The sequence below is a fragment of the Aplosporella prunicola genome (genome assembly GCF_010093885.1).
Source record: "Aplosporella prunicola CBS 121167 unplaced genomic scaffold K452scaffold_22, whole genome shotgun sequence".
Taxonomy (NCBI): Eukaryota; Fungi; Ascomycota; class Dothideomycetes; order Botryosphaeriales; family Aplosporellaceae; genus Aplosporella; species Aplosporella prunicola.
The window spans coordinates 582,760-598,304 of record NW_022983550.1 but is presented as its reverse complement, the minus strand read 5'-3'; the positions used below and the strand labels follow the sequence as shown (position 1 = coordinate 598,304).

Sequence of the window (15,545 nt, the reverse complement as noted above, 5' to 3'; positions counted from 1 at the left end):
GATAGGTAGGGGTTTTATGTAGCCAGTTTTGGAAGCACTCGCAATTTTTACATGGCGCCAGATAATTTGACTACCTCCTTTGGATATTTTGACCACCCCTACTACCTCCTGCCTAATCGTATAGAGCGCTAGATAGGAAGTTACCTTCGGCATAGTAGGTAGAGTTCGCTCGCGCCTTGTACTCCGCGCGCAGCCGTATAAAGATATAAAGATATAGTAGACACACATTGACAACCAGACAGTACACAGCACGACAACGAGCAACACAAAGCACCAAATGGTGAACATAAAACGAAACAAAAAGAGCAAGAGCAAGAAAAAGCACCCTCCACCCTTCCACCATCGATCGCACCACCACCACAATCAAGTAGGGCAGCAGCAGCAGGAGCAGTCTGAGTCCAGATCACGCACGCACGCCACCCGCCCCACGCCCCACGCGATAAGCCCCCCCCCCCCCAACAAACTAGCCCAAACAGGCAGGTCCCTGACCCTCGAACCCACTCCCCGGCCAGCATCACGCATCCTGATTCGTCGACGCGCATATCTATCGCACCCAATCTATCCACGCGACATGGGCACATACTGCAGCTGCCCGACCAGGCGAGCGGGCCGGGGCGGGTACCTACCACCCTACCTACCTACAGCGGGCAAGGCGAGCATTGCGGCAGAGCGGGCGAGGGGGCTATAAAGCAAGAAGTCGCTGGGTAGGTATGTAGGTTACGCTGTCGCGACTACTACACACGGACCATGCGGCTGCAGCAGCTCGTCCGCGGCGCCCTGGACGCGCTCATACTCGGTCTCGTTGCGCCAGCACACGGCTCGCCGCTGCAACGCCAACAGAGCAACAACAACACTGCGTCAACAGACTCAGCATGCGCGTCCGTGTCCGTGCTCGCAGCATCTCAGACCGCTGCTGCACCGAGCGCAACGCCGACGGTCCCAGCAGAGCTGGCCCACGCCTGCTTGCAGAGTATTCCGCTGAACGTGTCGGCGGCGCTGGCGCTGCTGGAGGCCGTAAAGCCGTATCTGGAGTGGCAGTCGACGACGGCGTATTTGAAGGATCCGCCGGGCGAGTATACGGAGAAGGTGCAGGAGGGGGTGGATGTTTGGGGGGGCTTGGAGGGGATTGCGGAGGCTGTGAAGCGGGGGGAGGTGCGGGGGGAGTGGGAGGTATGTTGTGTTGTTTTTGTTTGTTTGTTTGTTGGTTGTTTGGTTGTTTTTTTGGGGGTATTTGTTGAGGCTGACCGGCTGGCTGTGCAGTTTGGATGGAGCCTCTACTCGCTCCTGCAGTCGACGCACGACGGGCACTTGGTGTACGTGCCGGACTCGGTGGGCGGGATCTTCAACTTCGGGCGCCCGCTGCCGCTGGTATCGGTGTCGTCGGACGGGTTCAGCCTGCCTCAGGCGTACGCCTACCCGGACATTCTCGCCGCCTCGTTGGGCAATGCCTCGTTCACGCCGTCGCACATTGTGCAGATTGACGGCGAGGACGCGGCGGCGTGGCTCGAGAAGTGGAGCCAGTATGGCTCGCTGCAGGACCGCGACGCGCTGTACAACAACGTGTTTTACGAGCTGGCGATTGTGGCGCTGGGGACGACGAGCGCGGGCATGGGGACGTTTACTGGTGAGTTACGTTACCTAGGCTCGTGCTGGAGAGAGGAAGATGGAACTGACGTTAAGCAGGTGGGGGCCGTGGCCGCTGGGTCTATCCCGGCGCGACGACGGAGCTGACATTCGCCAACGGGTCGACGCACACGACGCAGAACTTTGCCAAGGTGCTGACGTCCTTTGACGGGATCCGCACCGGCGCCGACATCTACCGCAAGTACTTCACCCTGCCCGCGGATGTGTCGTTCCACAACGGCGAGGAGCAGCAGTCGCCAACAACGACTGCCACAGCCACGAGCAGCACGTCGACGAGCTCCGCGTCCACAACGACCAGCACGCCTGCGCCGGGCTACCCCTCCCCCGTGATCCGGCACGAGAACAACCTCATCGGGGGCTACTTCCTCTCGGGCGCCGAGTACGCCGACGTGGCCGTGCTGAACGTAGCCTCGTTCGTGGGCAGCGACAGCGCCGAGCTCAGCTTCAAAGCGACGAGCCAGCAGTTCCTAGCGCAGGCCAAGGCAGCGGGGAAGACGAAGCTGATTGTGGACGTGAGCGCGAACGGCGGCGGCACCATCCTGCAGGGCTACGACCTGTTCAAGCAGCTGTTCCCGCAGCTTGACGCGTTTGCGGCCGCGGACCGGACGCGCGCGTTCGAGGCGCTGGATTTGCTTGGGCAGAAGTTTTCCGAGGTTGCGGGGACGGTGCCCAGGACGCTGGAGGTGGGCGAGAACGAGACGCTGTTTGAGCTTGAGGCGGATGTCGTGAGCAGTAGCCTCAACTACCGCACTGGTGCGTGGGCTTTTCTGTCTTCTGTTAACCCCCACCCCTTCTGTCATTCCTTCTTCTTGACTTCACCACTAACACACTCGACGCCTAGACCTCACGCCGTCAGGCCAGCCCTTCAGCTCCTGGGCCGAGAAATACAGCCCGCACACTGACACGCAGCACAACGACAGCTTCAGCAGTCCTTTCCGGTGGAACCTCAGCGACGTGCTGACGCCGCTCAACAGCGGCGGCATCTGGGTGACGGGGTACGGGGAGGAAGCCGGGGCTGCGAATGCGACAGCGCCGTTTGAGCCGCACAACGTGCTCGTCATGACGGACGGGTACTGCGCGTCGACGTGCACGATTTTCTCGCGGCTGATGAGGGAGCTGGCGGGAGTGCGGCACGTGGCTGTTGGGGGACGGGCGAGGCAAGGCGCTATGCAGGCGGTGGGCGGGGTCAAGGGGACAAAGTAAGTGGTGTTTTATATTCTTTATCTCCATCCTTCCTCTCGTCTTTACGCATTCCTTTCTCCCCCTCCATCTCTTTATCCCCCACAACAACAAACAAAAACCAACAAAACACTAACCCCCCCTCCCCCCAGCGACTGGGGCTGGAGCACGATCCAGTCGCTCGTCTCGCTCGCGTACTCGCTCTCGACGCCCGCGCAACAAGCGCACTACAACGCGACGTCGCTGGCGCGCTACAACGACCAGACGCCCTTCCTGCGCGCCGCCAACAACACGTCCTTCAACATCAACTTCCGGGACGGGATTGCCATTGACGACGTTGCAGCGCAGAGTCCGACGCCCCTGCAGTTCGTGTACGAGAAGGCCGACTGTCGCGTCTTCTGGACCGCGGCCATGACGCTCGACGTCAGTGCTGCGTGGCGCGCGGTGGCCGAGTCGGCGTGGGGGGAGAGGAGCTGGTGCGTGGATGGGGGGTTGGGTGCTGGGGGTGGGAATGCGACGGTGGGGAGGGGGAGAGCGGTTGCGGGCGTGCAGTCGGAGGGGGTGGAGAGGCGGGCGCAGACGGTGCCGGAGTCGGCGAGGCTGCAGGACTATCCGCTGGATCTGTGGACGGATGTGCGGGCGGGGGTGGAGCGGGGGGATGGCCTAATGGCTATTTAGGGCGTGATTAAACGCTTGTTTGGTTGGTTGGGCGCTTTGTTGTGGAGAAAGAAAGAAAGAGGGGGGGGGGGGGGGGGGGGGGGGGGGGGGGGGGGGGGGGGGGTTCGTGGTGGCTGGGTAGGTGGGTGTGTCTATGTATAGCTTCTTTGTTCGCTGCTGGTACAAGATGGACTCGACGCCCGGCTTGGGGAGGGGTTGTGTAGAATCTTACTCTGTCTGTTTCTGTTACTCGTTCTCTCTTTTCTCTCGCAGGCTGTGCCTTCTTCTAATTCTCCTTCTTCGTCATCCCCAGCATCACCATTTAAATAACTTACGACTTAGAAATCTCACGACAGACTGGCTGCAGCAGGACCGCAGCCACGACCCGACACGACTGTACATTCTTTTTAGAGGAAAGAAAGAAAGAAAAAAGAAAAGAAAAACCAAACATGCCCCCCCTCAAACCCCCCATCTCCCTCCCCTTCCCCCCCATCCCCCCCAACAGCACCACCCCCCTCGCCCCCTTCCCCTGGTACTTTTCCGCCCTCCCGCCCGCACCACCCAACAATGTCGACGGCGGCAACGGTGCCAACGGTGCTAACGGTGCCAACGACGCCAACGACGCGGCAAGAATTGATAGCATTCTCAATGGCGGCAAATCCAACACGCCCTCCCCCCAGCCGACTAGTCCGTCGCATAGTCCCCTTCCTAAAGCCAAAGCCAAAGCCGAAGCTAAAGCTGAAGGCACGGCCACGGACCCGTACCGCGCTGGCGACCGCCGGCCCCGTGGTGACGATGCAGATGACGACGAGGAGGCGGCGATCGGCACGCCAGCGCCCAAGAAGAAGCGCGTGGGCAATGCTGATGTAGAGATGGTTGACGCTGACGCCGTTCCTCTGCCCCTTCACAACCACAACACCGCCAACACCAACACGCCCTCACCCTTATCCGCAGCACCCGGCGCGTCCAGCGCGCACACACACACACATCCACTTAGCCAGCGGGTGCTGCTGCCGCTCCCGCCCTCGCGCATCCCGCTGACGCTGCCGCGGCGACGCCTGCCGGCAAGAGCGCCGTTCTATGCGCCTCGTGCGCGAGGGCAGGAGACAGTGCAGGCAGTGGAAGAGCGCAAGGCGTTCGTTCCGCCGCCGACGCCGGTGGGTGCCGTAAGGCTGGGGACGTGGCGGTGCTGTCTGTGCAGGGTTGAGAACGGGCTACTAAGTTTTGTTGGCGCTGATGAGGATGGTGCTCTCCGCTGCAGCAACTGCACGAACCCGCCCTGTCGGGCCTGTATGCTTGATCCTGTGCTCCCGCTGCTGCCCCCAACAACCTCCAACCCCACACCCACACTCGCCTCTAGCCTCCCCCCACGCACAACCGCCCTCGCCCTTATATGCCCCCACTGCGGCCGCGCCCTCCCCCTCCCCCCTCCCCACTCCTTACGCTCGTACGCGCGCTCGCTCCTCCTGCCTACACAGCGCACAGCGCCACGGTACGCACCCGGCGCGTCCTTCCCGCCCGGGACCGCGACCGCAGAACGCCGGCGCAGCAGACGGCGCGCACGCGCGTTCTGGTACATCCCCTCCCCCGCAGCGCGCGCGCTGGGCCTGCGCTGCGGATGTGGGCGAGGCGTGTGCGGCGAGGGCGTCGTGGTGCATGCGCGTGTGAGTGGGGAGCTGGAGGGATGGAAGGGGTGGGTGGCGAGGAGGGGAGGGGGGGTTAGGGGCGTGGTGGGGGGTGTGGCGGGCGTGGGGAAGCGCGTGCTCGCGGGACGGAGCTGGATCGATGGGCTTTATGCCGCGCTGTGGCGGGATCGGAGCGATCGGGTTGGCGGGTGGGTGCTTGATTGGGGCGTGCTGGCGTTGGTGGGGTGGCGGGTTGGGGCGTGGGCTTTGGGGGAGTAGGTAGGTGGGTGTCGAGGGGTAATTTTATGTTTTTGGTGTTTATAAGAACTTTTTAACTGCACGTGCGAGCCTCGTCACGCCTTCTTGGATGTTGCCCTCGTCTTCCCACGTGAAGCAGAGTCTGACGTATTTGTCGAGCCGGCCGGCCGCCGCGTCGTCCTCTGGAACAGTGAAGAGGCCTCCCTCAGCGACGGCGAGGTTTTCCTCGTCGAGCGCTTTTTTCGCCACCGCGGCCGCTGACAGACCTGCAGGAAGCTGGAGCCACACAAAGTAGCCGCCAGCGGCGGCATGGTTCTCGGATGTCGCAGCAGCGGTGGTCACGCCGAGTGGAAGCAGATGCTCGTTGATCGCGGCAACGAGCGCGCAGTACCGGCTGGCGTATGCAGGGCGCAGCACTGTTTCTATGTGCGTCTGCAGGTATCTTTCTTTGAAGAGCTCGTGCACGAGCGTCGACGTGAACTGTGACGGGGCGCCGCCCGAGCGTGTTGAGCCGCTGTCTCCGCGTCAGCAAAGCGTGCCTATGTATGCCAGTACAAGAAAGCGTCAAGTCGCCAACAAAGAAACAAACACGGCAGCACTTACGCTTGCGAGATCCCATACACCAGATCCCGCGTCCCAGCCGCCCAGCCCACACGAACACCGGGCCCCACAATCTTGCTAAAGCTAGCATTGCTAACCGCATTGCCAAACCGGTCTTTCAGCCCTCCATCGAGCGTGTCATCCAGGTCCACCAGCCGCGGCAGCACCGCACCGTGTGCGTACGGCAGAGGCGAGTCGACGCCCGCCGGCGGCCAGTGCAAAAAGTCGTAGACGTCGTCGCAGACGACGAGGGCGTCGAATCTGCGCGCGAGGCGGAGGAGGCCTTCGCGCCTAGCGAGCGACGTCGTGGTGCCCGAGGGGTTCGAGAACGAGGGGACGAGGTAGACGACGTGCGTGTAGAGTTTGCGGTACGGGCGGGCGGGTTTGATGCTCTGGTGCTGTTTAGGCGCTTGTCTTTTCTCTCGTGATGGCGATAGTGGTAAAGCGACGCTTACGGTGCTTTCAGATACAGGATCAGAGGCAGCGCGAGCCTCGTCGGCTACGAGCGCCGCTTCTAGGAACGCGACGTCGATGCCGTCTTCATCTTCAGGGACGCCTCGGATTCGGCCGTGGAACCCTGCGTCGTCGAATATGCGGCCGGCGAGGTGGTACGTCGGCTCTACGGCCCATATGGTTCTTGTTTTAACGGGGTCCGTGAACACTTGCAAGATGCAGGCGAGGTTCTGGCTGGCGCCTCCTGTGATGCATATTTCTTCAATCGACACGGGGCGCGGAGGACGGTAAAACTCTGTAAGCCATTCCGCGATGCTCTCCCTGAGCGGACCGTATCCCTCGTCTGGGCCGTATTCCAGGCCGGGCTCCCATATAGCTGAGTCCGACAGGGCAGAGACCGCTGCATCTCTCAGACGAAGTCTTGGGAGAAGGCTTGCGGCGGGCCAGCCTCGGAGAAGGTCGATCGCGGGTTTGGGGGAAGACATTGAGGGCAGAAAATTTGAGAGGTAGGTATGAGATGTTGCGCGACCGCTCTCGACCATCCCCCTTGCCCAGTTATTTAGCTGAGAGATAAAGCAGTCGTCAAGGTTCTCGTCTAGACTGTTTGGTGACGACTGACACCAGGGCCCTAACCGAATTGGGAAACAAATGCGATCCATCCAATCACATCGCCTCCAGCTTTTCGGCCCTTTTTAAGTCCACGCCATGAGGATTGCTTTCCGAACGGGACGAAGAAGGTATAAAATCTTGTCTTGCAAGTGGGCATAAGTCTTTTCTTCAGCTGCTGTCTTTCTTTCTCAAGAAAATTTATTCCGAAGCAACAAAATGGTCCAGATCAAGGAATTCGCTGTTGAGCGGGTAAGTCCTGGAAGGCCTCATGGGGACAAACCCCACGTATAGCTACAACCATACTGACTCTTAAAGTGGATGGATACGTACGAGAACGACGCCACGTACAACCTAGCAGAGACGTGCTGCGCGTCAATCTCGCTGAACGACCTCTTGGAATTGTCCGACAAGAAGCCTGCGAACATCCTGGACTTTTCGAAGAAGCAGGTCTATGGCGCCATCCGCGGTTCCGAGGCCTTGCGGTCCAACATTGCCAACCTGTATTGCGAAGGGCCGTCAAAGCCGATCCTGCCCGACGGTGTGCTGGTCACCAACGGCGCGATCCAGGCAAACTTCCTTGCTATGTATACGAACGTCGGTCCGGGGGATCATGTCATCTGCCAGTATCCGACGTATCAGCAGCTGTATTCGGTGCCAGAATCGTTTGGTGCTGAAGTCAGCTTGTGGAAGTCTGATGAGAATAACAACTGGAGTCTGAATCTCGATGAGCTGAGAGCATTGGTCCGGCCGAATACCAAGCTCCTCATTATCAAGTAAGCCCAGGCCGAGGCACCCGAAAGCAGAAGTCAAGATCTGACGTGCCACCAGCAACCCTCAGAACCCAACCGGAGCCGTCCTGTCTCGCGAGACACTTCAGAGCATCGTGGACATCGCCCGCGAACACGACATCGTTATCCACAGCGACGAGGTGTACCGGCCACTCTTCCACTCCCTCGACTCAAACGAGTCGGAACCTCCGCCATCGATCCTCTCCTTCGACTACGAGAAGACTCTCGCGACCGGCTCGCTGTCGAAAGCATACAGTCTGGCAGGCATCCGGATCGGGTGGATCGCGTCGCGCAGCTCCGCGGCCATCGAAAGCTGTGCGTCCGCAAGAGACTACACGACCATCTCTGTGAGCCAGATCGACGACCAAGTCGCGACTTTGGCGCTCGCCGATTCCACTGTGCATAATTTGCTGCGGCGCAACATTCAGCTGGCGAGGCAGAACCTTGCGGCTGTGGAAGCGTTCGTGAAAGACTTCCAATGGGTCTGCAAGTGGACGCGCCCTAAGGCCGGTACGACGGCTTTTATCAAGTTCGTTGACCGCAATGGATCCCCGGTCGATGACGTGGAGTTCTGCAACCGGCTGCAGAAAAAGACGGGTGTAATGCTTGTACCGGGATGTCAGTGCTTCGGAGAGAGCACTAACTTCAAGGGATTTGTTCGCGTTGGCTATGTATGCGAAAACGAAGTCTTGGTGGATGGACTCAAGGCTTTGCGGGAATTTATGTCGGCCGATTATGAGAAAGTCCCGACGGTTTAACCGTTTGCTGGTGGGATCTTCAAAAAAGGACAAGGCTAGTGCCAGATAGGGCGAAATAAACATCCCAGCGTAGATGGGAGCCTGAGTTCCAGTATTGATGCATCAGCTCCTTTGCTCGGGTGAAGTTGCCCATTCCTAGTGTCCGCATGTTGTCCATTCTGGTCTGGATGAAGCTTCTCTCCCATGGATCGTCTGTATCGCAACCAGCGCTGAATAGTGGCCAGAGTATGAGGATATTTGCAGTTGAGAAAGACTTTATCTCTTCCACTGCGTTGATAACGCCTGCAATGTCTTCTCTGACGACTGGATGATCTTTTGGAAGCAACTGAATGCGGCGATGAAGGTAAAGGAGAGCGGCATATATGAAAGCCTGATGTGTGCTTCGTGATTCTTCTGTACAACCCTTTTCCAGACAGCTCGTGGGTTCTGAAGCAAACATGTTTGAAAGACAAAGAATTTCCGCTTCAATCATTCGTGCTTCGTCCCATACATTAACATCCGGGCTCAAAGAGGCGTCCGTAAGTGATCGATCGCTTGATACGGAAGTTCTGGGTTGCTGCGAGCGGGCTAACGTTCCAAGTCGAGCGAGGATCGGCATCAATTCCAGCGAGTAGCCGCAAAAGTCGTCCACTGCTCCGGCATTATGCTTTTTTGCATTAATAGACCAATACTGTCCATTGCTCACGGCATGGTTGTCCAGCCCTGAGATACCAGCAGAAGTGTCAAGAGTAGCAAACCATTTGGCGAGGAAAATGGCGAATGGATCGGATCTCCGCATGCTGTCTTGTTGCTTTCTGAAGAAAGTGCTCAGTAATTCCTTAACTCCGGTAAGATGCAATCTCCATGACTGTAGGTTTCCGTCACATATATCGTTTGTGCATAACGTCATGGCCGTCATAGCAGTTTCCACACTGTGAAGCTCGTTCGCATCGTTCATAGCCGCTCTTAGTCCAACAACGGCCAGGTTCGTAAACTCCAGAGTTGTTTTCTCGACTTCGGAGAGAGAACCATAGGCTAGTCGAGCGTGATGGCTGCAGGATGCTGCTAGAAGAGCGAAGAGAAGGTGAGGAGTGTCGAAAGCTGTAGACACCAGTCTCTCCTTGAACAAAGGTGGAGAAAAAGGAAAAAGGACGGTACAAGTTTGAGTCTGAAAGTGGTGCATGTAAAAGCGCAGCTTGGAAGAAGAAAGATATGGCGAGGGAATATAAGAAATCTGAGGCGGGAAGTGCGGAGCTAGTGCATCCGGTCTCGGCTTCCCGATGCATTCATGCTGTGTAGCAACGGACGCAGTAGGATTTCCTCGTTCCTTGATAGCGACATTGATAAAATTCGATGAGTATTTACACTGGCGAGGAAATCGGATGCATCGCGAACAGACCGGCTTCTTCAAGTCACACTAAAGAGCGCGGTTAATGCTGGGTCAATGTGCGCGAAGAGGTGCGGAGATACTTTGACTTTCTTTCTCTTGCATTCAGAGCATCCGTCACGCCGCTTTTGAACATTTCTACCATGCATTGCGATTGTGACAGCTCTACTTGCCGAAAATTCGGATGATTGAAATGAGTGCGAGCTTGTGCTTCACAATGGAGGCGTCAGGGCGTTTGGTATCGGGACGGGGTAAGGATTTTCCTAGTGACCCGAATGCGGACAAGTGCGTATATAGAGATATCAGTGGTTTATTGTCTCAGAACCATACCCAAGTTGATGAAAGGTGGTAATTTTAAATGGATTCGGTTCTAAAGAATTCGAGTTTTAATCTAGACGTTTTAGTTCATAGGAAAAGCGAGTAGAAAGAATACAGTCCCGACTGATATTAGTAAATTGAAGAGGTTCGCAGTAGGCGTTGGTACATGGAGAGAGCTAATGAGCATACATTGCGCTCGAAGTTCAACTTCATGAGTTGCAGAAGTGGGCAAAATGCCAACGAGGAAGCTTTGGGTTAAATAGGGTTGCTAGGGGAAGACGAGGAATCTCTCCGTCCATATATTCCGCTTCTTTTCATACTACGAACCATGTCCGGCTTGTATAACGTAGTACTGTAGCGTGCTGCCGGTGTACTTTTTTCCGTCGTCGATAGGGGGAGTGTGGATTTGGTCGCAGACGAACATTGCGCGATCTTTGCTGTAGAGCATCTGGGGTTGCCTAGGAAACAGGAAGAGTACAGAGTGCCAGCTTTGTTGCGCTGTACAGGGTATTTCGTAGAATGAGCGGGATACCCCGTGCCGACAAGTTCGTGTTCTGGTAGGATGCAGACAGTCTAAACTTGGCCCCCATCTTGCGCGGCCTCGCGACGGGATCGCGGAGGATCGCGGGTGTGGCGCCGGATCGAGGGAAGGAAGCGGGACGAAGAAGACTCCACTTCAGTCGAATGAATCCTACTCCGTTCCATCTCTAGAATATGCGCCGTTGAGAGCGTCTGCTGCATCAATTTCTCGCAGCAGCATCCCCTTACTCCTATCCGCGCCGTACCGGCTCCCCCTTCTCTCCTGCACGCATCGCCAACCAAATCCTTCGGACGCGCCTCCGGCCGAGCGACTACCAAAAAGGGCACGCATCCAACATATCAGGTATTGCGCGACGTGCTCACCGCCGAAGATCGCGGCGCTGCGCGAGACGGCCAGGACGCAGCCCCAGCAGGTGAGCAGGTCGCCTCCCGTTTCGGTCTCGCCGACGCCCGTGTGGTCGCGTCCAAGGCGGCGGGAGCGAGGTCGGTGGGGCGGAGAAGGGGAGGAGGAGCCGGGGTCAGCGGGCACGGAGGCGTGCCGGGCCCGGCCGCGCGGCGCACGGAGTCGAAGGATTTGAGCGGGTCTCTGTTGGACTGTGGGGAGGCCTCGGCTGCGTAAGGCGATCCGACGGGCGGCGTTTCACTTGCGGGAGCGGCGGTGAGATGCAAGGCTTAGGCGGGTAAGGCTGCTGGCGCTGCGGAGATTGTGCGCGTGTGCGCGAGTGCGATAGGTACGTGATGCTGAGCGCTGTTTTTAGGCATTTACTGTATCCAGAGTAGACGGCCTGTGGGGGCTGTCATGGAAGTGGGTTGCAAATGACGATTGCAACGTTATGGAAAAGCAAAAGACACGGGTCGGCTTCGACGGATCGGAAGCTCATCCGTAAAGGGGGTTTCTTCTGCAAGAAAATGAAAGACACACCGGGCAGAGGGACGACCATGCCAGAAAAAGCAGAATGAGTGGTGCGCCTACAGATGGAGTGGCCAATGAGCTTCCCTAGGTACCTGACGCAAGTCATGGAAGTGGAGAGCACACATTGAGTGGAGAAAATCAATCCTATTCACACCGCTCACCTTTCAAGGCATAGTCAGCCTGCCCCCGGTGTAGCTCGCTTGCAGCTGCATGTCGTCAATTCTGTCTTTTCTCCACCGAGAAGATTACAAGGGGCTGAAGCTGTGGCGTCTCGCCTGATGTTCGCCTACAAAAAAAAACCGTTTCGCTGTGGAGGTAAGCAAGCACGGTGCTCGCTGACCCATCAGCTACCTAACTTCATCCCGAAGGCGGCCCTTATTGATCTTAGCGTCACCTACTGTATTGCAAAGAGACGCTTCAATGTGATCAGGGCCCTATAAGAGGTGCAGGGGCGTGGTTAGTATAATCTGTATCTGAATCTTCACTGACACAGAGCCAATCTGGTTCCAGGTAAGCGGAAAATCTTTGGTGTTAGCATGAAAAGTTGATGGAGCAATGATAGTCGTACCTCGCTTCATGGTGGAATCCACATCTACGCGTCAACCTGCAGTGTCCTATAAAGACCTCAGATCTGTGTTCAAGATACTTCTCGCGGTTTAAGCACCTGGTACGCCTGACTCCATAGCATGAAGAGCGTAACCTCTTGACTTAACCTTTAGGTTCATGCAAGGGGAAAATAAAAGGGGAGCGTTAACCTCTCAGAGCCTTGGGTATCGATACTACTATTGTAAGCCTAGGAGTCTCTTCGGAGATTTGGCGATAAACTGAATCGAGATGTCTTGTAGGTTGCGCGAACATGAAGGAAAACTTAACTACCTACAATGATGCAGAGATTGGCAACGCGATAGAAAGATTTGCATGGCAGCCAGCCAAGCACTCTCTGGCATCTTAGGGGCCAAACAGTTGGGTCATGCTCTGCTGCAACTGTGTTGTACATAACACTAACGGTGCTCTGCGGGTTGAAGGGATCTGCATATGAAAAACGCGTTGACAGTGATCGTGAAGGATTCGATCGAAAGTGGTGCTGCTCCATACCGTTGGCGCTACAGATTAGATACCACGTTTCTTACCGCGTACAAGCGAAAGCAGCTAGTCCCGTGACCCACAGATGCGACACCTAATAATAATCTGCTCGGTTTCAAGCCGCTGTAACATCGACAAGCGGTCAAAGGAGGTGCGAAAAGATTCATGTAGGTAGTACTAGGAGTAAGCGTCCATCACTAAACACGTATTGCGTGCTGCAGCCTGCGTCGTCCCGCGCATGGTAAAGCAACGGCGAAGCTTTGTCGTCATCAACGGAAGGAATGAGTTTAGATGAAGTTGCTCTAAGCGCTCAGCGGACCGTCGTGACGGCTCGGAACGCTCTTAGCCCCAAACGACGTCCCGTTACTCCACAAGAATTGCCACAGCCGCAGCGGATTCGTAAGATCGCCTCAAAACCGCCTCCACGCAGGTCATCGGACAGACTGGGCGCCCTGTTCAAGCATTCACCAGGCCGGGCAATCCGTCGCCTCGTCAAACGTGCGGGTCCGGGAAGTGGGGCATCCCCATTCTGGCAGTTGGCTGCAGTGGGCACTGGCGGCATTTTCGTAGATCCGAGAGCGGGCCAAACAGCGAGACCAGGGCGCCTGAAGTAAAATAAGGAGTGGCCGGCCCGCCCCCACGCTAAGCGATGAATACCGGCAAGGACTTAATTTACACCAGTTTCCCCAACTGGACATTGATCGTCGGTCGCTTCCTCGACTGCGATTCCTTTCAGCCTCCGGAGGATTCGAAATTCCAGGAGCTTCGTATTCGCGAACGCCTACTTGCCCGGATCTCGACGGTACGCATCCGTACCGCTTTTTCTTGGCCGTCAGCGTGCGTGAGGCGCCCTGCAGCAGTGCCGATGCTGACGAGTCGTGCTTTATATTTGGGGGCGGAAACGTGAAGAGATTTCTGTCACGGACTCCTGTCTATAATACTGACCTGCTTGTGTTGGAAATGGGCCCCCCGGTTTTGAACGCCGGGCTGATCAAGACGGGGGGCCAGGATCCGAGGCAGAGATACCCTTTACACTCACCCTGTGCTATTCACATCACTGCACATGCCAGGCCTGTGGAACCTCGACCGTTATGGTCTCCTAAATAAAAGCTCCCGCGTGCGCCCCGCTCCAAGTGTACCCAAAGAACTCTATTCCAATGGCGGTCGATCCTACCATTCAAAAGCTCTATGGGCAGCCTCCGGATAATGTCGACCTCTCCGAATCTAGAGTTCTCGTGAACTCTATTATCGCCGTCATCATCCTCATCATCGCCATTATATCGGTAATCCTCCGGTTGATTTCTAGATCTATCCAAAAGATTGGTTTGAAATGGGATGACTTTTTCATTCTCGTGGGCACTGTACGTTCCATTGGCTCGACAGGTTGTTGTTCTGCGCTCACACAGTATAACAGGCCTTTGCGATTCCGACGGTTGGTTTGGTTGTAGGCAGTAAGTTGCGCATACACACTATCAACACAAAGAGGAATATAGATCTGACAATGTCATCAGGTGGAGCACTTGGTAGCGGCAAGCACATTTGGACCGTCAGTGCGCCTCACCTCGTCAATGCTTTCAAGGTTCGTTTGCCACATACTGTCCAACGAATTTCTCACTGACGAGAGACGGCAGTTGTTGTACTCCTATCCTTATATCTACGCCGCCTGTGTCACGACGACAAAGTTCTCGATTATCCTATTCTACTTTCGCATTTTCGGAAAGACTGGATCCAACAACGTCTTTATCTACCCATGTTACTTCGCCGGGATACTCAATGGGCTTTATCCAATCATTATGTGGATTGTCATGGCCACATGCTGCCGGCCAATAAGCACCTACTGGAATAGTTACGTGGGAGTTGGCTCAGGAGAATGCATCGACGTCAACACATTCTTCCTGGCGCTGGGAATTATGAATATGGTTAACGATGTTATTATCCTCGTCATTCCTATCCCGCAGATTCTCAAACTGCACATGAACACGCGGAAGAAGATCAGTATTGTTGGTATTCTGCTATTGGGAGGATTGTAAGTTCACACAACCGTTGCCCAATAGACTTTCCATTTCCACTATTACTCCTAAACTAACACATCTTCTGCAGTGTTTGCGTTGCCAGTTGCATTCGTATCTACTACCTCACCCGCTGGAGCGCTGCAAAGGACATTTCATGGGCGATGGGTCCCGTGTTCATCTGGTCCAGTGTCGAGCCAGCCATCGGCATTGTATCCGCCTGCCTCCCCACGCTGGGCCCGCTCTTCCACTTCGCCAGGGACCGATCATACGGAAGCAGCAGCAACAACCGTTCCGGCTACACTCCGCACACGGGCGCCTCGGCCGGATGGCGTAACAAGTCAAACAGCGGCGCGCAGGCCACTTTTGGTGGGGGACGTTTCTTCCGCGACGACAAAACGGACACGTTCGTGAGGGAAGAGGACGAAATCAACCTTACCAGCATCGCTGCCGGTCCTCCCGATCATAGAACCTACTCAGCAGGCGGATCGCTCGAGGAGGGCCTGCCGGAACACGGTATAGTGGCGACGACGCGGATAGAGCACCAGGTTACTTAATTGCAAGATACCCCTAAAGCCTCGAGGCAGCACAGCTACTCGGGACTTCAATCATTTCTTTTGTAAACTCGAAAGTCTCCGAAAAAGCAGGCACGGCTTTGTTGGCATTTTAAATCTGTTTTTACACATTCTGGTTTTCGACTGATTACTTATGGATCAGGCATTGCCTGGAATTGCTTGGAGAATAC

At 56.4% G+C, this 15,545-nt stretch overlaps 8 protein-coding genes across 8 annotated transcripts; 5 read left to right on the top strand and 3 right to left on the bottom strand.

Moving 5' to 3' along the window:
- Positions 1 to 7: 7 nt before the first annotated feature.
- K452DRAFT_290536 (uncharacterized protein) lies at positions 8 to 348 on the bottom strand. The gene has a single exon (XM_033541014.1). The coding sequence runs from the start codon at positions 341 to 343 to the stop codon at positions 113 to 115; it is 231 nt and encodes a 76-aa protein (XP_033394599.1). The 5' UTR covers positions 344 to 348; the 3' UTR covers positions 8 to 112.
- A 399-nt stretch (positions 349 to 747) lies between these two features.
- K452DRAFT_352962 (uncharacterized protein) lies at positions 748 to 3,501 on the top strand (the record flags this gene model as incomplete). Its single annotated transcript, XM_033545799.1, has 7 exons — positions 748 to 796; positions 899 to 1,170; positions 1,261 to 1,624; positions 1,684 to 2,397; positions 2,486 to 2,843; positions 2,976 to 3,246; positions 3,277 to 3,501. 7 exons carry the CDS (start codon positions 748 to 750, stop codon positions 3,499 to 3,501), a joined length of 2,253 nt encoding a protein of 750 aa, XP_033394598.1.
- Positions 3,502 to 3,929: 428 nt separating this feature from the next.
- K452DRAFT_320977 (uncharacterized protein) lies at positions 3,930 to 5,199 on the top strand (the record flags this gene model as incomplete). Its single annotated transcript, XM_033544363.1, has 2 exons — positions 3,930 to 4,646; positions 4,966 to 5,199. The coding sequence occupies 2 exons, from the start codon at positions 3,930 to 3,932 to the stop codon at positions 5,146 to 5,148; spliced, it is 900 nt and encodes a 299-aa protein (XP_033394597.1). The 3' UTR covers positions 5,149 to 5,199.
- Positions 5,200 to 5,423: 224 nt separating this feature from the next.
- Positions 5,424 to 6,901, bottom strand: K452DRAFT_311334 (uncharacterized protein; the record flags this gene model as incomplete). Its single annotated transcript, XM_033543411.1, has 2 exons — positions 5,424 to 5,877; positions 5,967 to 6,901. The coding sequence occupies 2 exons, from the start codon at positions 6,899 to 6,901 to the stop codon at positions 5,424 to 5,426; spliced, it is 1,389 nt and encodes a 462-aa protein (XP_033394596.1).
- A 311-nt stretch (positions 6,902 to 7,212) lies between these two features.
- Positions 7,213 to 8,847, top strand: K452DRAFT_255818 (uncharacterized protein). Its single transcript, XM_033538372.1, has 3 exons — positions 7,213 to 7,274; positions 7,341 to 7,798; positions 7,854 to 8,847. Exons 1-3 carry the CDS (start codon positions 7,242 to 7,244, stop codon positions 8,569 to 8,571), a joined length of 1,209 nt encoding a protein of 402 aa, XP_033394595.1. The 5' UTR covers positions 7,213 to 7,241; the 3' UTR covers positions 8,572 to 8,847.
- On the bottom strand, positions 8,591 to 9,733 carry K452DRAFT_311332 (uncharacterized protein; the record flags this gene model as incomplete). Its single annotated transcript, XM_033543410.1, has 1 exon — positions 8,591 to 9,733. The coding sequence occupies one exon, from the start codon at positions 9,731 to 9,733 to the stop codon at positions 8,591 to 8,593; it is 1,143 nt and encodes a 380-aa protein (XP_033394594.1).
- Positions 9,734 to 12,797: 3,064 nt separating this feature from the next.
- On the top strand, positions 12,798 to 13,443 carry K452DRAFT_85901 (uncharacterized protein). Its single transcript, XM_033547240.1, has one exon. The coding sequence runs from the start codon at positions 13,073 to 13,075 to the stop codon at positions 13,403 to 13,405; it is 333 nt and encodes a 110-aa protein (XP_033394593.1). The 5' UTR covers positions 12,798 to 13,072; the 3' UTR covers positions 13,406 to 13,443.
- Positions 13,444 to 13,948: 505 nt separating this feature from the next.
- K452DRAFT_311331 (uncharacterized protein) lies at positions 13,949 to 15,357 on the top strand (the record flags this gene model as incomplete). Its single annotated transcript, XM_033543409.1, has 5 exons — positions 13,949 to 14,152; positions 14,206 to 14,242; positions 14,303 to 14,370; positions 14,423 to 14,817; positions 14,892 to 15,357. 5 exons carry the CDS (start codon positions 13,949 to 13,951, stop codon positions 15,355 to 15,357), a joined length of 1,170 nt encoding a protein of 389 aa, XP_033394592.1.
- Positions 15,358 to 15,545: the final 188 nt, after the last annotated feature.